This window comes from Acomys minous (assembly GCF_964271855.1).
Source record: "Acomys minous genome assembly, chromosome: 2".
Taxonomy (NCBI): domain Eukaryota; kingdom Metazoa; phylum Chordata; class Mammalia; order Rodentia; family Muridae; genus Acomys; species Acomys minous.
This window is the reverse complement of record NC_140484.1, coordinates 115,967,011-115,990,059: the sequence shown is the minus strand read 5'-3', so window position 1 is coordinate 115,990,059 and position 23,049 is coordinate 115,967,011. Positions and strand designations below refer to the sequence as shown.

At 40.8% G+C, this 23,049-nt stretch overlaps 1 protein-coding gene across 3 annotated transcripts in view; it reads left to right on the top strand.

The window, feature by feature from the left end:
* Positions 1–23,049, top strand: part of BLM (BLM RecQ like helicase) — an 80,418-nt gene that overhangs the window by 15,510 nt on the left and 41,859 nt on the right. For 2 of the 3 annotated variants that reach the window (XM_084772372.1, XM_084772373.1), the window contains exons 2-10: positions 456–557; positions 2,067–2,749; positions 9,024–9,156; positions 9,450–10,120; positions 12,371–12,562; positions 14,472–14,590; positions 16,259–16,372; positions 17,832–17,930; positions 18,102–18,250. In XM_084772372.1, coding sequence (XP_084628498.1) covers positions 460–557; positions 2,067–2,749; positions 9,024–9,156; positions 9,450–10,120; positions 12,371–12,562; positions 14,472–14,590; positions 16,259–16,372; positions 17,832–17,930; positions 18,102–18,250 — 2,258 coding nt within the window. In that variant the 5' untranslated portion in view covers positions 456–459. Of the gene's footprint in view, positions 1–455; positions 558–2,066; positions 2,750–9,023; positions 9,157–9,449; positions 10,121–12,370; positions 12,563–14,471; positions 14,591–16,258; positions 16,373–17,831; positions 17,931–18,101; positions 18,251–23,049 lie in introns of those variants that run through there. The other variant, XM_084772374.1, reaches the window with a different exon arrangement.

Genomic DNA, 23,049 nt, shown 5'->3' with positions numbered 1-23,049 from the left:
GAGAATTCACTTACTGGGTGTTCTCTGGGTTTCCAGTTTGCTTTGATTGTTCCTCCCCCAGCCCCCATCACTTCCTATTTATCCTCCAAGCCTAGGCCAGGTCTCATTTTTCCCCCTACAAGCATTTCCTAATCACCACTTCTCCACAATGTGCTGATTTTAGGGTCTATTGAAAAAAAGAGAAATGAGGCCATTTACTTGTTATTCAAGTAAATCTTTAGCTAGTTAAAAATTATGTTTTAAATGTCACCAGATGTAAATGTTAAAGCAATCTGTTAACAAAAAGCAAACAAACAAAAACAAAAACCAAAAAAACCAGAAGAAAAGGAAAATAAAAGAAGCAGAAAACTGCATGTTACTTTGGGCACCTTTTTGAGTCAAGTCCTTTACCTCCTCAATACACAGAGTGATGCAAAGCACCTCACTCCACTAATGGCTGCCCTCTTCCTTTTTAGGATCATGGCTGCTGTTCCTCAGAACAATCTACAAGAACAACTGCAGCGCCATTCAGCCAGAAAACTTAATAATAAACTCAGCCTTTCAAAACCAAAATCTTCGTAAGTATATTCATTTTCATTTACATGGCAAATCAGGTGTCATACAAATGGAGCTCTTGTCTCTCAGCTCTGTTTGAGGTAGGATCCTGTGTGTAGCTCATGCTGGCCTAGAACTCACTACTTAGTTCCGGCCACCTCACTGCACACTTGCAGCAGTGCTGCCTTAGCCTCTGTGCACTGGGATTGTTACCACACCAGGCTTCTTCCAGCTCTTTCAGAGGAGATGAGGGGCTCAGTGGTTTTCCCATTTTGCAAAATAATAGTAGAGCGGGTGCTAGGAGATCTGGGTGTGATTGCTCTAGCTTTACACAGGCCCTGGCACATTATTACTTGTCCAGTAAAGTTGGATAAACAAGTAAGGAATTTTCTTGTAGAATTGGGCAGATATTATACTTTAATATAATCTCATGTGCTCCACAAAATTATGTAGGGAAACAACTGCTGTCTCCTGCAAGCTATACCCCAAGTTCTTAAGGTGTGTAATTATTATTTGTATTTAGGTTGTGCCCTTACCAGGTCGCAGGCTCTGCTCCAGGCACTTGACGTTAACGTTGCTTTAAAGTCACTATTAACCGTCATGTCAGCAATTTCAGGAGACGGCAAGTCTCTTGCCTCCTTTATGTCCTTTAGATCTCAGCAGATTTTTTTTTGTTTGAGACAGGGTTTCCCTGGCTGTCCTGAACTTTGTAGACCAGGTTGGACTTGAACTCACAGAGATGCACCTGCTTTTGCCTCCCAAGTGCTAGAATTAAAGGCACGCGCCAACTATGCCCTCTTTCTTTCTTTCTTTCTTTTTTTCTTTTTTTTTAACTCTTCTCTCTTAATATTTTTTGTCAGAGGAGGAAAAACCATTCTGAGTCTCTTGCTTTTTTCACACATTCTGTCTCTTCTGAAGGACTGCCAGCCTGAGAAATAAGGTGTGGGACTGGCATGGGAACTCTCAAAGCCCAGTAATTAGCCTCTGAATGGGAAGGATCAGAGCAGCCAAATGGATTTTCAAAACCACAGAGGGAGATGGGTTCTGTGCTCATTTGTAATACAATTAATGTAATATTTTGGGGTGGAGGTGGAAGACAGAGTGTCTGTCTCTCCTTCTCTCTCTGTCTCTCTCTCTGTCTCTCTGTCTCTCTGTCTGTCGGTCTGTCTGTCTGTCTGTCTCTCTGTGTGTGTGTGTGTGTGTGTGTGTGTGTGTGTGTGTGTGTAGCCCTGGCTGTCCTGAATTCATTCTGTAGAATAGGCTGGTCTTGAACTCACAGTGATCAGCCTGCCTCTGCCTCCCTGAGTGCTGGGATTGAAGGTGTGCACCACCAGGACAGGCCTAAGTGTAATTTGTATTTGAAAAGATGTTTTTAGACTAATGAGTTCGTCAAGATTGAAATGAATCCATCCTAGGACTGGGGTTGTAATTTATAGTAGAATGCTTGCTTAACATAAACGAGGCCCGAGGTTCAGTCCCCAGCATCACAAACAAACGAATTCATCTAATTCAGTTTTTCCATTATTTTTCAGACGCTTTACTTTTAAAAAGAAAACATCAGAGAACGATGTGTCTGTCACTAGTGTGTCTGTGGTAAAAACACCTGCGTTGAGTGATAAAGATGTGAATGTGTCTGAGACCTCTTCATTTACTGAGCCTCCGCCCCACACACCAAAGCAGCAGTCAACGATTGATAGCTTCTTTACAAGTTCTGGAGGACAGCAGACCAAGGGGACCTGCATCGAAGCATCACTGCTGGACGGGGCACAGATTCCTCAGGAAGTTGTATGCCCTGCCCCAAAAACCCCAGCTGCAAAGAAACCCCACATTGCTGTTTTCAAGAAATTAGAATTTAGTTCTTCACTAGATTCCCTCAATGATTGGGCTGATATAGATGACTTTGATATTTCAGAATCAGAAGCGTTTGTTTCCCTGACCAAAAATCCTGTCCCAAGGGTAAGCACTGCTCAGAAATTGAAAAAGACAAAGAAAAACTTTTTTAACCCACCACTTCATAAAGTAACTACAGCAAAGGCTGACTTGACTCCTTCCCCTGAAAGCCTGCACGTGGACATAACTAAGGATCACAAGGATAAGTGCCTGAGCAGTGACGTGATCTGCATCGATGATGACGACGACACCGCCTCTGAAGAGCTCATGAGGAAAGACTCTCAGGAAAGTCAGTCTTTGAAAACTCATTTGGGAGTTGAAAGAGGTAGCCATTATCTCATTTTCATTTCAGTGTGTTTATACTACTTTTTAATTTAAAGCTAAACATTGAGAATAGTGGTAAATAAAACAGTTTTTGTCCTTGAGGGTCTGAATATCTACTGTGCCAGGGTTAGCTCTGCTTTTCTACATGAAGAAAGGTTCACAGAGGTTAAATGAGTAGCTGCTGATAGAACTAGAAAGTGAGATGAGCCCTCCTGTGTGTGTCATTTCTTACTGGTCACCATAAATTACACACCAAATGCTGACGGTAATTTCTAATCATCCTGTTTACTGCAGTCATGTATCTCTTAGTGACAAGGATATGTTCTGAGAAACATCTCTAGTTATACAAAAGGTACAGTAAATATAAGCGTTCAATTTTTTTTCAAGAATTTTATGTACTGAATAAAGAACAAACCATGAGTGGAACTGGTAGAACTGGAAGCTTCTCTGAGTGAGTGGAAAGTGACAGAGACCTAGGATGTTGCTAGCCATTTCACTACATTATAAACACTGCACTTAGCCTGAAGCATACTCACAAAACTCACAAAAGATTTACACTTCCTCAGTAGCTACTTTTAGATCATTGTAATTTTTAAGCTTTAATTCTTTAATTCTTATACATACTTAGCTTAAGCCCAAAAAGCATTGATTGTAGAGTGGTGTAAAATATTTCCTTTTCTTATTTTATGTTGTTAGTTTTATGTCAACTTACACAAGCTAGAGTTATTTGTAAAGAGAGACTCTCAATTGAAAATTCCCCCACCAGCCAGGCATGGTGGTGCACGCCTTTAATCCCAGCACTCAGGAGGCAGAGGCAGGTGGATAGCTGTGAGTTCGAGGCCAGCCTGGTCTGCAGAGTGAGTCCAGGACAGCCAAGGCTACACAGAGAAACCCTGTCTCGAAAACCAAAAAAGAAAAAAGGAAAAAAGAAAATTCTCCCACCAGATTGGCTGATGGACAAGCCTATGGTGCATCTTCTTGATTGATGGCTGATTTAGAAGGGCACAGCTCGCTAAACAGTGCCAACTCTGGGCTGATGGCCCTGGGTGCAGTAAGAAAATAAGACGAACAAGCTAATAAATTGTTCCATGGCCTCTGCAACAGTTCTTGCCTCCAGGTTTCTTCTGTGAGTTCCTGCTCTAACTTACCTGGATGGTGGACTGCAAGTTGTAAAATGAAATACCTTTTCCTCACTAAGTTGCTTTTGGTCATGTTGTCCATCAAAGTAATAGTAACCCTAACTAAGATGTGTGTGTATGAGTGTTTTTGCATGTGTGTTTGTGGGTATGTGTACAATGTGTATGCTTTGTGCCTTCAATGGTAAGAAGAGGGCACCATATCCCTTGGAATTGGAGTTATAGATGGTTATAAACCGTCGTGTGGGTGCTGGGAACCCAGTCCAGGCCCTCTGCATGAGTAGCAAGTGCTCTTAAAGCTTTAAGCCATCTCTTTAGCCCCAGCTCTTAAATTTTTGATACTTCTGCCTCAGTCTCCTGTTGAAATTAAGATTAAAAACTTCCACATCCAATTCACCCTTTACTTTTCTTCCTTCCTCTTCATCTCTCACTCCTTCCCTTCCCTCCTCTCTCTCATCTTTCCTTCCTTTTCTTTTTGTTTGTTTTTTGTTTTTGTTGTTGTTGTTGTTGTGTTGGTTTTTGGGTTTTTTTTGGTTTGGTTTTTCAAGACAGGTTTCTCTGTGTATCCTTGGCTGTCTTGGATCCACCTGTTTCTGCCTCCCAAGTTATGGGATTAAAGGCATGTGCGACCATGCTGGCTCTTCTTTTTTCTTTTTTTAAAAAAAGAAAAAGATTTATTTATTATTTATATAGTATTCTGCCTGTGCATAAGCCAGCAGGCCAAAAGAGGGCACCAGATCTCATTATAGATGCTTGTGAGCCACCATGCGGTTGCTGGGAATTGAACTCAGGATCTTGGGAGGAAACAGGCAGTGCTCTTAACCTCTGAGCCATCTCTCCAACCCCATCTTTCCTTTCCTTTTATTATTTTTGTTTTTTTGTTTTTGAGACAGGGTTTCTCTGTGTAACAGCTCTGGCTGTCCTGGAACATTCTCTGTAGTCCAGGCTATCCTCGAACTCACAGAGATTCATGTGCCTCTGCCTCCCAAGTGCTGGGATTAAAAGGGTGCGCCACCACCGCCCAGCCATCTTTCCTTTCTTTATTAATGTTCTTTAACTAAGACATGAACATGAACATTAGCTTAACACAGGGTCAGGGTTGTGAGCATCATTGTCTTCTATCACGAGTCTCTTGCCAATAGGTCTTTGGGGGCAATAACAGGAATTAACCCTTCATCTCCTGTGCATTCCTTTTGTTTGTTTGTTTGTTCTTTTTGTAGGTTTCTAGGACCCTCTGGATCTTTCTATTTCCCCATCTCCTATATTTCTCTTTTGTTGTTGTTGTTTTTTGTTTTTATTTGTTTATTCGTTTTGTTTTGTTTATCGAGACAAGATTTCTCTGTGTAGCCTTGGCTGTCCTGGACTAACTTTGTAAACCAGGCTGGCCTGCCTCTGCCTCCCGAGTGCTGGGATTAAAGGTGTACACCACCACCGCCCGGCTCCTATATTTCTCTTACCTAGAGTCCCAGTTAGGTAACATCTATCCCAATCTCCTAGTAAGTGAAGACTTTCCTGGGACATGCCTTTTGGGCTAGTGCCCAATTATAAGTGAGTATATACCATGTGAGTCTTTCTGCCTCTGGGTTAACTCACTCAGGATGATCATTTTTAGTTCTATCCATTTGTCCACAAATTTCAGGATTTCTTTGTTTTTAATAGCCGAGTAGTATTCCATAGTGCAAATGTACCACAGTTTCTTTATCCATTCTTCAACTGAGGGACACTTGGGCTGTTTCCAGGTTCTGGCTATTATGAATAAGGCTGCTATGAACATGGTTGAGCATATGTCCTTGTTGTGTGGTGGAACATTTTTCTGGGTATTTTCCAAGGAGTGGGATAGCTGGGTCTTGAGGAAGCCCTAGTCCCAGTTCTCTGAGATAGCATCAGATAGATTTCCAAAGTGGTTGTACAAGTTTGCGTTCCCTCCAGCAATGAAGGAGTGTTCCCCTTTCTCCACATTCTTGCCAGCATGTGGTGTCAGTTGAATTTTTGATCTTAGCCATTTTGATGGGTGTAGGATGGAATCTCAGAGTCATTTTGATTTGCATTTCTCTGATGACTAAAGACATGAGCATTTCTTTAAGTGTTTCTCAGCCATTCGATATTCCTCTGTTGAGAATTCTCTGTTTAGTCTGAGCCCCATTTCTCAATTGGGTTATTTGGTTTGGTGGTGTTTAATTTCTTGAGTTCTTTATATAGTTTGGATATTAGACCTTTGTCAGATGTAGGGTTGGTGAAGATCTTTTCCTAGTCTGTAGGCTGTCACTTTGTTCTGTTGACAGTGTCTCCTGCCTTACAGAAGCTTCTCAGCCTCATAAGGTCACATTTATTAATTGTTGACATTAAGGCCTAGGCTGTTGATGTTCAGAAAGTTGTCTTCTGTGGCAATGTGTTCCAGACTTTTCCCCACTTTTTCTTCTAACCAATTTAATGTCTCTGGTTTTATGTTGAGGTCTTTAATCCACTTGGACTTGAGTTTTGTGCATGGTGACAAATACTGGTCTAATTGCATTTTTCTACATGTAGACATCCAGTTAGACCAGCACCATTTGTTGAAGATGCTATCCTTTTTCCATTGAATAGATTTGGCTTCTTTGTCAAAAATCAAGTGAACATATGTTTGTGGATTCATTTCTGGGTCTTCAGTTCAATTCCATTCATCAACCAGCCTATTGCTGTGCCAGCACCATGCTGTTTTAATCCTGTTGCTCTATAGTACAGCTTGAGATAAGGTATGGAGATTCCTCCGGAGGATCTTTTGTTGTATAGGATTATTTTAGCTAAAAAGTATGGAACACTTCATGAATTTGCGTGTCATCCTTGCACAGGGCCATGCTATTCTTCTCTGTATTGTTCCAATTTTAGTATATGTGCTGCTGAAGTGAGCACCTTAACTTTTTTTTTTTTTTTAACATATCTCTTGTGTTTTCTACGCATTAAGAAAATTTTTCTCAGGCTGTTTTGAAACTGGGTCTCACTATGTAGACGAGGCTGGCCTTAAACTCAAGAAAGCTGCCTATCCTTCCTGAGAAACTGGATTAAACTGCCTGCACCATCACACATGGCTAAAAGTTGTTTCATCATTAACTTTTAAAAATTTATTGTGTCATTTTGTTTGTTTGGGGGTGTTGTTTTTGTTTTTTAAAGATTTATTTATTATGTATACAGTGCCCTGCCTGCATCTCATTATAGATGGCTGTGAGCCACCATGTGGTTGCTGGGAATGGAACTCAGGACCTCTGGAAGAGCAGTCAGCCAGTGCTCTTATCCTCTGAGCCATCTCTCCAATCCTAATTTATTGTTTTTATTTATTCAACTCCTGGAAACCCAGGAGCTCTTTTCTGTTCTCTGAGTATTTATTTCTGTAGGTCATGAGACACTCATGAAACACATCCACACTCTTCCTATAGTGCGCGTGCCTATGTGTGTATAGTGGTCTCTGGTTTTTGTTTTTGTTTTTTGTTTTTTTTTTCTCCAATTTTATTTTATTTCATTTTTGGTCTCTTGATTTTCTTACTGGAAGTGTCCTTGAAATGTCTGTTTTGCACTCTTCTAAGAGCCCAATGATGTAAACTATTTAATCCTCAATTTTTCCTTAAGGAAGTTGCTGTGATCTCTTACTAGAGATAAGGAAACTAAGGTACGGGAGAATTAAATAATTAAATGGCAACAGCAGAGCTAGGATTTGAACCAGCGGTCTGGAGTCTCTCGAATTCACCTGGTAACCATGGTACGAGCCTGTTTCCCCATCTCTAGGTTCCTCTTCTGTATTGGCTTCAAGAATAAGGACATGGACAGCGACTTTCAGTTCACAAGAGACTTCCCTCCTAGCTGACATCACCTAGTTATGAACCTTTCTTCAAGATATTTCTCTTCTTTCTCTATGGAATTACAAAAGACTAGGTATAGGACTCTAGAAATAGCAAGGTCTGAGGCAGGAAGAGTGAAGGGATGGGGTATAAGCTTTAAGTGAGACCTGTGGTGGAAACCATCTCCTGCTCCTGGCAGAGTAACTGCACTTTAACTGAACCTCTGTGGACCTTACTGAGTTTTGTTTTACCAAGCTGGGATCATAGGCATACAGCCCCACACCCTGCTCCCAGGGGTTCTTGTAGACAATGAAGAGAATAATGCCTACCTTGCTGGAGAGTTGTTAGAGTCCAAGGTGTGCTATAGGCCTTCAGGAATGGGCAGCTAGCATCCGCCAGTCTAGTAGTCCTTCCAAAGAAGGAGCAGTAAGAGGGCTGTTTGTTTTGTAAACTCTCCCTAATTCCATAATTGTTTCCTCTCTTTAGAGCTACAAAGCAGCATCTTGATAATAAGTTCTAGAGTTTGTCTTGAGTCACGTGAAGGTTTCTAGTTTGTAGCTTTTGGCAGTCACTCTTCCCCTTCCCCTGTGGCCCGCCCCCCCCAATCAGAACAACGGTTGTCTGTCTTCACTTTCCTTTGAGGTCTTGGTCAAGGGTTTTCCTTGTAGTGTGAGGTGGTATGTGGTCTCTCAAGCAGGGAGATCTGAGCTCCTTTCCACTGTGTAGGGACTTGCATCTTCATGAGCCTTCCTTGGCTTTTGAGTTTCATCAGACCACTGTGCAACCTCTTCTTTTCGGTCTGAGGCTCTTTACACAGAAAACCAAAATGACATAAGAAGTCAGCAGTGCCATGGTTGGCACCTCACAGCCATGTCCTTTTCCTCATAGTTCCTGGGTGTTTCTCATAAAGATCATCCCCCCACTGTTTTTGTATGCCCCTGTTTTTCCCTCTTATCTCCTTTCTGACCCTTGCTGCCTATTTTTCTTCTGCAGCCATGCAGTCTCATTTTTCTTCTCTGAGCATTTTTTTCCTTTCTTATTTCCTTGCCTGCAGAGAATACTGTTTTCCTGGAGCCCATGTAAACTGACTTTTTCTCCTTTATATGAAGTTGAGTGTACACTTTCTTTGCTTATATTGTTTTCCCTAAACAATTGTTTTCTTCCCTTCATCTAAAACATCGGCTCTTTTAAAATTACATCTCTTAGTTGTATGGCTCAATAAAGAGAAGGGTGGAGGGTCTTGTGAGGTGGTGTGCTGTGGTAGAGTACTTGCCTGGCATCTTCGGGCTCTGGGTTCCAGCATCATTATTTATTTATAATTGCTTTATAGCCAGACAGATGAGTGTGCAGCAGCAGCTTATTGACGTGATGGAGCGCATCTGTCGATTAGTTGATACTGTTCCTGTTGATGGATTGAAAGCTTTGAATTGTGGGAACGAGTTGCTTCAACAGCGAAGCATAAGGTACCTTGGTTTTCCTCCTTCTGGGAGAGATCTGGTTGCAGTTCCACTGCTCCAAGTGAAGAAATGGGCAAAGTGTCCAGGCTGTCTGGCCAGACATAAGGGTGATAGTTATATCACTTAAGTTTTAGATTTATCTCATTTTCAAACCATTCATTTAAGATTTATATTATAATTTTTGAGACTGGGGAAAAAAGACATACTTTTCTATAGTTTCTGTTGGGATTAAAAGTGAAGGTAAAATTTGTGGTTACTATAGCAAACTCTTTACATTTAATGTGTTCTCTTTTCTTCAGAAGGAAGCTCCTGGCTGAAGCAGATTTTAATGGAAATGATATCAGTCTTCTGGGTTCACTGTGTAGGCCCAGGCCTGATTCACTTGGCCACACTGTACAGGGTGATTCCTGTCCTGTGGGACATTCTATTAAAGAGTTAAACTCACCATCCCCTCCCTCACACTTCCTTTCCACTGAGGAATGTTTACTGACCACCACTCCAGGAAAGACAGGATTCCTAGCCACCCCAGAGTATCCCTTTGAAAGGCCTTCGTTGAATTGTCATTTACAGAAGTCCTTTGTAAGTGGCAGCTCAGCTGAAACACTAAGGACAGAAAAAAGAAACGAAAGCACTGATTTCCCGGGAAGTGTTCTAACAAGCACCACTGGGAAAGATGAGAAAAAACATGCTGCTTCAAGAAACAACACAGAGAGTGAAGTTCAGGCCTCCTATGATATTGATAATTTTAACATTGATGACTTTGATGATGATGATGATGATGATGACTGGGAAAACATAATGCACAGTTTTTCAGCCAGCAAATCTTCCACAGCTGCCTACCCACCTATCAAGGAAGGTGGGCCAGTTAAATCTCTATCAGAGAAGATTTCTTCAGCCAAGACAACGGCTCTTCCATTGGCACCAACTGCTCAGAATAAAAACTTCACAGAGTCAAGTCAGAGTCGCACTGGTAAGTCTAAAATAAATTGAATGCTTAAATATTATAGGAAAACAAAACTGTCTAAAATAAGAGTTGTATGCTAAAAGGCATAGCAGCACATTATTGCCTGAACACCACATTGTTTCTGTGCAAATTTCTACTGATGATTTGAATTACAAATCACAATTTCAAAAGCAAGTTACTCTTTGTCTCTGTAGCAGCTGTAGGTTTATAAATGTCTAATTATAGCCTATTGTAGTAAAGCTCTAAAGTCATCACAAATGCCTTTGCCTTTAAACTAACATTTTCTAGTCCCTAAAACAATAAAGCTCATGGGTGCCAAATTTTTAGTGACTTGGGGGTAGGCAAAATAAAAGGTTTTTTTGTTTTGTTTTTGGTTTTGTTTTGTTTTTTTCAAGACAAGGCTTCTCTGTATAGTAGCCCTGGCTGTCCTGGACTCACTTTGTAGGCCAGACCAAGCTGGCTTCAAACTCACAGAGATTTGCCTGCCTTTCCCTCCCAAGTGCTGGGATTAAACGTGTGTACCACCACGCCTGCCTAAATAGGTGAATTTATATGGTCAAAATGTGTAAATTTTCAGAATTCTGGATAGTGAGACGGAATTCACTTACAAAGTACAGAATTGTTTCAAGTCTTGTAACATTAAAATGTGACACAGCATAAGAAGGATATGAAAGCAGAAAATCAGTAAATACTAAGTTAATCATGGTGGCTCACGCTTGGGAGGCTGAGGCAGAAGCATAACAGTGAGTTTGGATTATAGCATGAGACTATCTTAAAACAAACATCTTTTAACTGCTCGGTAAAGGCTCACAGTGCACCATGTCCTGGGCTGGGCTCTGGGAAGATTTCAGAAGAACCCATGTTGGATCTGGCAGTTTAATGAGGAATGAACTAAGCTACTGCAACGGCCTCAGAGTGAAGTCTAAATTAATTTTAAAGCCTTACATCAGCCCTGTAAAGTTATCTCAAAGTGGTTTTACTGAACAAGAATACATGTGCAAAGTTTTATGAAGTACAGCCCTCCCTATTTTTGCCACTGATGACTTAATAGCTCTGAGTTTGTTCTTACAGTGATGCTGTTGACCTTTAAAATAGCCACTAATGGATTTATTTTGGTACGTTAGAATGTGTCATACTTGATGTCTGCAATTATCTTTGAGACAGTTGAGTGTTGAAGTGAGAGGAGTTGCCAGAGCTGGTGTGTGAGAGCCTCTTGTTCTCTTGAACCAGAGCTGGCCCTGTGAAAATGCGAGCAGGGAGAGATGTGAGAGACAGTGAAAGAAGTATCTGAGAAGTTCAGGTGACACTGAGGTTTCAGACCTGGGTGACTGTGACACCATTCACAGAAATAGGGAAGTCAGGAGGCCGATTCCATTTAGAAAGTGGTCGAGAAGGACTATTTTCAGACTGTTGAACTTAAAACTGTTAGAAAATCATTCAAGAGGACATGTCTGGGGGAAGCGGGGGGGGGGGGGGGGGCAGTTAAGAGCACTGGCCATCCACCTGAGGACCTGGGTTAGGTTCCTCACGGCAGCTCACAACTCAGTTCTAGGGGGATTCAACACCTTCTTCTGGCCTCCTCAGATACCAGTCATATATGTGGTGCACAGATTTACATGCAGAAGAAACACTCATATCCATAGAATAAAAATAGGATAAATAAATAAATAAATTAATTAATTTTTAAAAATGCTTTAAAAAGAAAGTAGTGTCTTTTAGTCAGTTGGATGTTTGTAGTGGGAACTTAGGAGGATGTCAGGAAACAGCCAGTCATTCTCTGCACACAGATTATGTTTAAGATCACAGGACCAGAAAAACTCCAAATAAGAACGAGTAAAAATCCCAAAATGCCACTTCCAAAGTTAAGGAGCAGGAGAAGTGGAGCCAAGAAAGGGGGTTCAAAGCCGGCTGGATACAGCTCACTGTGTGCTGTACACTACTGTGTCCTGGTGATAGTACACTACATCCTAGGACGTACAAATTCTAAGTTTGCTCCCTAGCACCACTGAAATGAGAGAAAGCAAGTAGAAGATATGATTATCTTGAAGAGGAAGGATGAACAAATTGTATTGATAGGGGCTGCGGAAAAGTCAAGGAAAGTCTTGATTTAGGCCCCTAGGAACATCTGAGACTAATTGGGACAAAAGCCATGTGAACAGTTAAAGTGTGCCATTGATTCTGTAGGGGAAAGGTGAATGCTAAACTATATTACTATAATAATGTACTGATGTTTTTTAAATATTGATTGTTTTGTAGATAAGTTGACACAAAATTTATCATCAAAAAATCTGAAGCATGAATATTTTCAAGGTCTTAATTTTCCTCATACAAAAGAAATGATGAAAATTTTCCATAAGAAATTTGGCTTGCATAATTTTAGAACTAATCAGCTAGAGGCGATCAATGCTGCGCTGCTTGGTGAAGATTGCTTTATCCTAATGCCCACTGGTATGTATTTTTAGATAAGAATTGGCAGGAGTCCATTGGCAGATGTTAAATGAAAGCTCTTTAATAGAAATAAATAGAACACCTCACATTATTCTTATTGTCCAGGGACCCTTTAGGCCCCCCCCACCAAACCACAGTAAGGAAATTTATCTCAGCTCCTTAAGGTTTTTAACTGAGAGCTCATTTGGGTAACCGGATGTAGAACTTTTCTTTGGGAATTTTTCTTTTTTCTAATCTAAATAAACCTAGAAGGGAGCAGAAAATGGATCTGAGAAACCATGGCCATGGTTCTGATCATCAGCTCCGGGGTGAAGGCATGGCATTCGCATGTAGCTCTGCCCCTCGCCAGGGAGGGGCGTGCCCACGGACAAGGCGCTTCACTCTTTGCTTGTCTTGTCAGAGCCTTTAGCAAGTACCAATTGCTGCTGCTTTTATTATCACATCTATTGACTAGACATCTGAATTTTTTCAAGCTGGGTTAAACATCACATAGTTTTTTACATTGTGATGTGGGGCATTGAGGGGGCTATGAGCATGCCAGGGCATACATGCGAAAGTCTTTGTTTTTTTGTTTTTGTTTGTTTTTGCGACAGGCCTTTTCTGTGTAGCCTTGGCTGTCCTGGACTCACTTTGTAGTCCAAGCTGCCCTTGAACTCACAGTGATCCTCTGCCTCCTGAGTGCTGGGATTAAAGATGTGCGCCACCACCTGGCTTTTTTGTTTGTTTGTTTGTTTGGTTGGTTGGTTGGTTGGTTTGGTTTGGGGGTTTTTGTTGTTGTTGTTGTTGTTGTTTGTTTGTTTTTTGAGACAGGATTTCTCTGTGTAACAGCCCTCAAACTCACAGAGATCCACCATGTCCGGCTCCGTGAAAGTCTTATCAGACTTGTACAGCAAGCTTTTATCCAGGCCCTCAGACTTATTTTAAAGATTAGGCAATGGTGGCTTATCCACATTTCAGACTTTATTAACTTAGTGGCACTGTGCCTACATTTCAACCCTGGTTTGGCCCTTGAAAGTTCTGACCCTGACTCTGACAGTCATCTACCCAGAGCTTTCAGTGGCTCTCCCCAGCTTCCGGAGGCATTTTCTGATTTCAGCCTCTTGACAACAGAGAAAGTAAAACGATTCCAAATAAAATTTCTTTTAGACAACTTTTTTAAAACCACTGGCCTCATGCATTTTATAGATGAAGAAACTGAGGCATAGACAGGTTAAAGGGCATGTCTGAGTCCATGCAGCTAATTAAGTGGTAGAGCAGATCTCTATTCTCAGCATCCCACTCCTTTCTTGACATGTCTGCATATATGCCAGAATGAAATTTACTCACTATATGGAAAAGAAGGAATGTAGTACATATTTTTAAGATAAATTTTAGTTCTAAAAACTACCTAGCCCAGCTTTTGCCGTTAGTATATTGGTGAAATTACAAATTAACTGGAATATAATCATGTAGTTATTTAAAATATGTTCTTCAGGGCTGGAGGTGTAGCTCGTTGGTAGAGCAGATGCCTGCACAGAGCCTTGAATTTGAGCCCCAACATGGAGCAGGGCAGAGAGGGAAAATGAGTACACGTGTAGCTTTACCCTTTCATTTCAAAGGAATAATTTCTATATTAATTATGTTAGTCCTAGATTTAGGATTTTTAGAGGCCCCTTATATTGCTTTAAACAGTTCGCTTGACTTCTGTTTCTTGCACTTACTGTTGCATATATCTATACAAGATGTCTTGAAAAACTGCGCTTTATTTAAATTTCCTAAAGAATTTGTTTAATTCATTAAGGCTAATTGCTGTAGGTAATCCTGTTTGGTGTCCTGTTAATTATTTTAAATATTATATTTGGTTTCCTTTGTAACTTTTACCTTTACACTCAAGATGAAAGCTGACATTTTTTCGTTATTTGTCTTTTAGGAGGTGGTAAAAGTTTGTGTTACCAGCTACCTGCCTGTGTTTCTCCTGGAGTCACTGTTGTCATTTCTCCTTTGAGGTCACTAATAGTAGATCAAGTCCAAAAGCTGACTTCCTTTGATGTAGGTTATTACATAAAACTATTAATAAAAACTGTGCCTTAGAAACACTTTCCAGTAAGCTAGGAAATCTTATTAACTATTGTTTAAGATATAAGAATAATTCACAAATTATTCTGGGTACATAGCTCCATGGCAGAGTGCTTGCCTAGCATACTGCAAAAAATAACTAAGATTAAATAAATAAAGCATATAGTTAAGCTGTAGAGTGAAGCACATGTGTTAAAACATTTTGATTCAAATAACCGTCTGTAATTCAGTCTGATTTTATTCTTCTAGAAGAATGTATTTTAGTGATAACTGTTAACCTATATTTTGCTGATGTAATTTGTTTCTACTATAAAGAGGTTTCTTTTTTTAGCTAATGTGAGATCATGGCTCTCTTTCCCTATGTACATGGGTGTGCCTGTACACCTGTCTTTTTCTTCATTGCTGGGCTGAAGGAATTACAGCTGTTGCTACATTCTATTAAGTTCTTCACATTGCAAAAGAATTGATGACGATGTTGTGAATCACATCATATCAGCTTGACAACTGGTTTGATTTTTCTTCTAAAGAAGTGTCAGTGCAGTGATGGTAACTATGCCCAGCTGTTCAGTGTTACAACCATTGTCCATCATGGCTCTACAGGGAAACCCTAAAGATATATTAAGACCTGTAAACATAGCATAGCCAACCCATCCACAGTGATGGAAACCTTTAATCCCAGCACTTGGGAAGCAAAAAGAGGTCCCTCTCTGTCAGTTAGAAGCCAGCCTGTAATCCCAGTACTTGGGAGGCAGAGGCAGGTGGATTGCTGTGATTTCGAGGCCAGCCTGGTCTACAAAGCAAGTCCAGGACAGACAAGGCTACACAGACAGACCAGACAGAAAAACCAAGAAGAAGAAGAAGAGGAGGAGGAGGGGGGAGGAGGAAGAGGAAGAAAAAGAAGAGGAAGAAGAGGAAGAAGAAGAAGAAGAAGCAGCAGCAGAAGAAGCAGCAGCAGCAGCAGCAGCAGCAGCAAGCCTGGCCTACAAGCAAGTTTCGGGCCCTGTCTCACACACACACAGACGTGCACAGACACCATGGTCTTGTTTACAGATAGAAGAGGTAAAGCAGTATAGAAAATGAAAGGAACGTAGCAAATATTCAAACGAGAGCTTTGAAGGCCGAAGTCGAGAAGGGTTAGTAGCAAATATTCAAACGAGAAAATGAAAGGAACAGTGGGGAGGCTTTTGCAGTTTTTCTTGACACAGAAGCATCTTGCCATAACACAAGCTAGCTTCAGGTTTCCCGTGATGCCAAGGCTGCCCTCAGACTCCTAGTCCGCCTTTCTCATCCTCTTGAGTGTTGCTGAGATTGCTCACTTGTGCCAACCCACTGAGGTAGGAAGGCTATTTGGAGTTATGTTTAACATGAATTTTTACAACTGTGTACTAACTAGATGTGACACACCTATAATACCAGCATTGGAGAGCTGATGATGCCAGTGAATCACAAGCTTCAGTCTCAAAGTGAGACTCTGACTCACAAAACAAAACGTAAGAGTAAAAATGTGTATGTTCATTGTTATTATAGTGAGGTACTTGTTTCTTTTGGCAGGTGTATATGACTTATAAAATATAAAACCTAAAAAGCACAAGCATGTCTAATTAATGTATAAATAAAATGGAATTATTATTTTTAACTTAGATTCCAGCTACATATCTGACGGGGGATAAGACTGACTCAGAAGCTGCAAATATTTACCTCCAGTTATCAAAAAAAGACCCAATTATCAAGCTTTTGTATGTTACTCCTGAGAAGGTTTGTATTTATTTCACTACTTTTAGTGTAAGATTACAACACACTAAAGTACATATATTTTAAGAACTTTGTCATAATTTTTACACACATTAAAGAATTCTTGTAGTCTTCACTCCAGAGTACAAATGCTAAGAGCTTCTCTGGCTCCTTTATTGTTCTGAAGGACTTAATTGAGAATGAGTTGCAGACCTGCCATTTTCTTCACTATGCATTTCCTGACCATATAGTATTCCCTCAGTAATCAGTGTAATTTATGCATCAGGAAATGTACAGTGCTACATCCTGTTACCTAAGCAAGTAAGCTTCCAGTAATAACCTTTTAAAAAAAGCTTTATTTATTTTATGTATATAAGTACACTGTCTTCATACACACTAGAAGAGGGCACCAGATCATATTACAGATGGTTGTGAGCCACCAGGTGGTTGCTGGGAATTGAACTCAGGACCTCTGGAAGAGCAGCAAATGCTCTTAACCTCTGAGCTGTCTCTCTAGCGCCAGTAATGACCTTTATAAATAGAAAGCAAGAAAATCCCAATTTAATCTCCTTTTATTTAAACAGGTTTTTTTCCCCAGTTTTCTAATTTTGACATTTTTGAAACATAAGGACCAGTTTTGAAGAGTGTGCTTCAAGTTGAATTTGTCTCATTTCCTGTTGGTTAAATTCACATTCTCACTTTGGCAGGGATGCTGCAGATGTGGTGGCATGGTCCTAAGTGTGCTGATGGAAGACACATGGCGTTGACTTGTCCACCACCAGTGGTGTTCCTTAACAATCGCTAGATTAAAATAGCATTGCCAGGCTGCTTCTCCTTCATTCTTACTTCTCCTCCCCCTTTGTCTTTGTAATTAGTAGACACCCATTGTGGGGATGCTGAGATTTAAATGCCCTCTTAGGCACCAGAGCCGCTCCACAAGTTTTACTTTCCATGGGTGACTTTGTTTCTCAATCAGTTATCACTAGAGTGAGTGCCAAGTTTTGATTTTCCTAGCATTGCCCATCATGGCATAGTGAGAGCTTTGCCTTCGCTACACACTTATCAGTGTGAACTTGTGCATTCTTTATTTGTTTAGTAAGTTATAATCAAATTTTATTATGTATTTGATGTTCTAATTGCCTAGATTTGACCAGTGAGGAAGGTTCATCAACCTGGCTTCTGTGTCCTTTTCATATGTCCCTGTCAAGTCGTGCTTGTTACTGGGATGCCATTGCTTCTGGACAAAGCAAGAACACTTAGATATGCTGAGGCGGAAAAAAGCTATAGCTGCTAACCTGATAGCTGAGACTCAACAGAATGTGCATGAGCGCACGGAGATGTCTCAGTTGCTCTTCTACTTCTGGTCTCCGTGGACTGAGAAGAGAGTCGCTTCTGTGTGGGCCAGTTCTAGCAGAGTAATTGCAGTGATATTAACGGTAGTCATTCAAATCACGTGTTTAAATCTCATGTATCTCTGATTCAGGTCTGTGCAAGTAACAGGCTGATTTCTACTCTGGAGAATCTTTATGAGCGGAAGCTCTTGGCGCGTTTTGTGATTGATGAAGCGCACTGTGTGAGTCAGGTGAGTTTCTCTTGGGCTATCAGTGTGTCTGTACCACCAGTAGTACTCACAACCACAGCATTGAAGAACAACCACATTGCCCCACTGGAGAATAAAGCACCTCCTGTATTCTAACCAGTGCTGGCTGTCATAGAGGTACAATGATCTGAAACAGTGTTGTTTTCCAATTAGTGGGGTCATGATTTCCGTCAAGATTACAAAAGGATGAATATGCTTCGCCAGAAGTTTCCTTCTGTTCCAGTGATGGCTCTCACTGCCACAGCAAATCCCAGAGTGCAAAAGGACATCCTCACTCAGCTGAAGATTCTCAGACCTCAGGTGTAAGTTGGTGAAGGCCATGCTTTCAGTTCCCTGCTTCTGTACATTAGCATCACCTATGGGGTTTTAACAATCCAAGTATCCAGATTATTCCCGATGGCAGGTAAATTAGAATATTTTAAGTTGGGTGTTTGTTTTTTTAATCCTCAAAGGATTCCAGGTGCATTAAAATTGGGAGCAAAATCTGTTTGGTTTTTTGTTGTTGTTGTTGTTGTTAGAAGTAGACTCTGTGGCAGCTTAGATGGCACAACACATAAAAGTGCCTGCAGCCAGGCCTGACTGCACGAGTTCAATCCCTGGTAGAATGAGAGAACTGGCACCTCCTGCCTGTTGCCTTTGACCTCCACAAGCGAGCCCTAATAGACAAACAAGTAAAAATTAAAAAAGTAAATGCTCCCACCCTGTGCCTTAGAAGTGGGATACATCCAACACAGTGCAGCCCTCTGAACAGGTAACCTTTACTTTGGCTTCCAGGCTCCCAAAGCACTTCATGGAGTTAACAGATGACCCTGCTTTGTCTTTTTTTTTTTTTTTCCTTAAAGTCTCAATTATATGCATAATCTGAGAACAGTCTAGACCCTCTTAGGATGCCATTTTCACTTGGACTTCATGGCACAGCATGGTTCTTGCTACCTCCAAATCCATAACTAACTGGTAACAAAAGCCACACAAAAAATTCCCCTGTATATATTTAGGTCCTGCAGGGTTAGCGCACCTCTGCCTGAGTTTGTTGAAATAGATGCATTCTTTGTTAAGTTAACTAGCTCAGCAAATACTTAACATGTTTGCACACCAAGGTTATTTTGAGGTTGAGGTAGACTGTCTGAAGGAATATGGATGGACAGGTAGATTTTTATTTATTTTTTAAAATGATTTATTTTATTTAATATATACGAGTGTTTGTCTGCATATATGTCTGAGCACTATATCTATCCCTGGTACCCACAAAAGCCAGAAGACATCAGATCCCTGGTAATCTGACTTTTATATACCTCTAATGGCCGTACTTGAGTGCAGAATGTTAGTGTTCTCAGAATTGTTTGTGTATAATCACAAAATGTAGAACGGAATGTTTCGTTTTGGTTTTTCGAGACAGGGTTTCTCTGTGTAACTTTGGCTCATTTTGTAGACCAGGCTGGCCTCGCACTCACAGAGGTCCACCTGCCTCTGCCTCCTGAGTGCTGGGATTAAAGGCGTGCGCCACCGCCGCCCAGCTTAGAATGGAATGTTTTAATGTCACTTGCAGTGAGGAATATTTATGTAAAATTTGGGTAAGAGAATATATTTTGCCTCCACATTAAATATGTGCTCTTAATTCTATATTGAATATTAATGTTATACATGAGGTTCTAATGTATGCTGAATGCTAGAAATGTGTTTCTACAACTATTGTACTTCCTATAAAATGTTTTATTTCTACCTACCCTCCTGTGTTTTTATTGAGATGAGGTGCAGAGTCTTGCTATGAAGCGCCACTGTCTTGGAACTTAAAGTGTAGACCAGGCCATCACTGAACTTTTGGCAGTCTTCTTGCCTCATCTTCTCAAAAGCGGTGATTACAAGTGTGCACCATCATCCTGGATTATGTATCTTTTCTGCATGAATGTGTGTATGTGTGTGTGTGTGCTCATGTGAGTGTTTGTGAGTGTTCCTTAGGAGGCAACCACCTCATTTTTTGGAGGCAGGATTTTCTGATATGACTGGAGTTAGCTCTGTCGGCTAGAATGGCCTGGGGATCCACCTTATGTCTGCCTTCCCGGTTTTTGCATTACAAGTGGTAAGCAAATGCTGACGACCATTGGCACAACCCCATAATTAAAAGAAGTCATGTAAATTCCCTTACATTTGAATGATTTTCTGGAAATAGAGGACTTACACATTTATCTAGAGACAGGCACCTTAAATCTCTTTTCCTGGAACTGTGGGAAAGCGATGTGTCTGAGAAAGCAAAATTATACATATCCAGACTCTAGCACATGGCGCCTTGTGCATATCTGATACTCAGTACGAGTGAATAAGTGAAACATATGGAAGGGTTTGGTAAATGTGGATAAAATGTAAATCTGTTGATTCCTTAATATGTCTGCTATTTCTGCTTTAGAAAGTTATAAATCCCATAGTAGAAGTAGATTTTTAGGAAGCACTTTCTGGAATGCTGTTTCCTGATCTTTTTCTGCCAGTAGGTCCCTTATTTGAATGAATTTGCCAACTGCTGTTGTGTTGTGGTGTTAGTGAAGTCAGATGCCCCTGGGTTTACACCAGTCGCCTCACGCCCCTCTCTCCCTATAGTCCTATGATAATACTCTTCCTCTTGAACTTGCAAAAGGAAATTCTACTTTGGGAAATACAAGAATGGCTAATAATACATGATCTCATGCTGTTCTCTAAGATCCTAGCAGATGAACAAAGAGAGAACAAAGAATCAAACATACAGATGTAACTGTTGTACAGTAATATTTCTCCCCACAGTGTGCCAGCTGCTGCTCCTAACATTTTATATGCAATCTTATGTATTCACCTCATAAAAGTCCTACATGATATATAATCCTCCATTTCCTCATTCTCTACATAAAGAAACTGAGTCACAGGCAGGTGACAAACTTGAATCATAGCACACAATAGCAAATACCTGAGATTCTAGCACTTGGTTTGTTTTATTTTTGTTTTTGAGACTGGGTCTCACTATGTAGCTCTGGCTAGCCTGGAACTCACTATGTAGATTGGGCTGGTCTTTCACTCATAGAGATCCACATGTTTCTGCTTGTCCTTCCTGGGCACTGGGATAAAGGCATGTGCCACCACACCAACATCCCAAAACTTGGCATGGGAAGCAAAGGCAGGAGGATCAAAAGTTCAGGGTCACTCTCAATACATAGCAAGCTAGAGGCCAGCCTATAATACATTAGGTAATATTGTGGGGTGTGGGTGGAAAGGTGGCTCAGTGTTAAGAGCACTGGCTGTTCTTCCAGAGGATCTGTTTTCAATTCCCAGCACCCACATGGTAGTTAACAAACATTTGTAACACTAGTTCCAATGAATCTAATACCCTCCTGGCTTCAGAGGAAACTACATGCAAATGGTGTACAGACATACATGTAGGTAAAACACCCATATGCATAAGTTATAAAAATAAATTATAAAAGATTGACAAGATGGCTCAGTGGGTTAGGCAAGTCAGACATGGTGGAGGGAACCAGCTCCCTCAAGCTGCCCTCTGGCCTCTGCATGCCCAATATAGCACACATACATAATATATCAAATAAGTATAGTTTAAATTTATTTTTAAAAGATAAAAGAAACAGTCACAAAGAAATTAGTAACTTGCAAAGTTCATAACCCTAACAAATGTAGGAGTAAAGACTTCAATCCCAGCAATCTTGTTGCAGAAACTTTTAAATACTACTCTAAAATGCAAAACAGAAGTTGGGACTAAAGATAACTGCCGACTAGGATGGCCAGAAAGTCAGCATTGTAACACAGTGTAGCAGCTAGCAGAGGGGGGAGGTCAGATGTTTTTAAAATGATGCAGGTCTTACAGGAGGGGCAGCTTGCGGAGAAAGTCTCAGGTTGTACTGAGATTTGCCTTTCATACCATAAAACTCACCTAGTTAAACTGCAGGAGTCGGTGCAGTGTTTAGTTTTTTCATGGAGTTATGCAATCATCACTGGTGTCTACTTTTAGTGCCTTCTCTCTCCCTTAAGAGCTCTGTTCTCATTAACAGCTAATCTCTTTTCCCCTCTGCCCCAGGCAACCATTCATTGACTTTTTACCTTCACAGATTTTTTTGTATTCTGGACATTTCACATACAGGTTATTTATCCTCAATGCTTGGGGACCAGAAGTGTTTTAGATGTGAAGTTTTCTAGATTTGGGGGTATTTGCATATGCATAATGAGGTATTTTGGGATGTGACTTAAGGCTAATGAACATGAGGTGGTGGTTGTTGTTGTTGTTAAAGACTTATTTATTATGTATACAATGTTCTGCCTGTATGTGTGCCTGCCTGTCAGAAGAGGGCAATGGATCTCATTATGATAGTTGTGAGCCACCATGTGGATGCTGGGAACTGAACTCAGAACCTATGGAAGGGTAGACAGTGCTCTTAACCTCTGGGCCATCTCTCCAGCCCTAAACATGAGATTGATTTGTTTCATATATACCTCATACACATAATTGAAAGGTATTATAGTGTGTGTGTTCTCGAGCATGCATGTGCTATGTGTGGAAGTCAGAGGACAACTTGCAGAAAGTGGTTCTCTCCATCTACCGTGTAGATCCCTGGGATTGAACTCAGGTTGTCAGGCTTAGTGGCAAACACCTTTGACTGCAGAGGCATCTATTGATTTTGAGATAATGTCTTACTATGTAACCTAGGTTGGTCTAGCATTTACTAAGTAGAGCCTTACCCATCTCCAAAACATTATTTTGTTTATTTTCATCTTTTTCTTGTTTTATTTAGTTTTTGAGCTGGGGTCTCATGCATATCAGAGTAACCTCAAACTCTGTAACAGATGATGACCTTGAACTTCTGATCCTGCCTTTACCTCCCCAGTTCTGAGATTACAGGCATGTGCCATCGTGTCCAGTTTATGTGGTTGTGGAGTTCCAGCCCAGGGTTTTGCACATCTTAGGCAAGCGTTATACCAACTGAGCTCCATCTCCAGCCCAGGAAGGTAATTTTAAACAGTGTCTTAGTATGTCTGCTTTTACTCCAACAAGTCTGTCAGGCAAGGGCAGGTGTGTATTTTCCAGTCAGTGGATAATATGTTTTCCTCTCATGCCCAAAGTCTTTAGATTTAA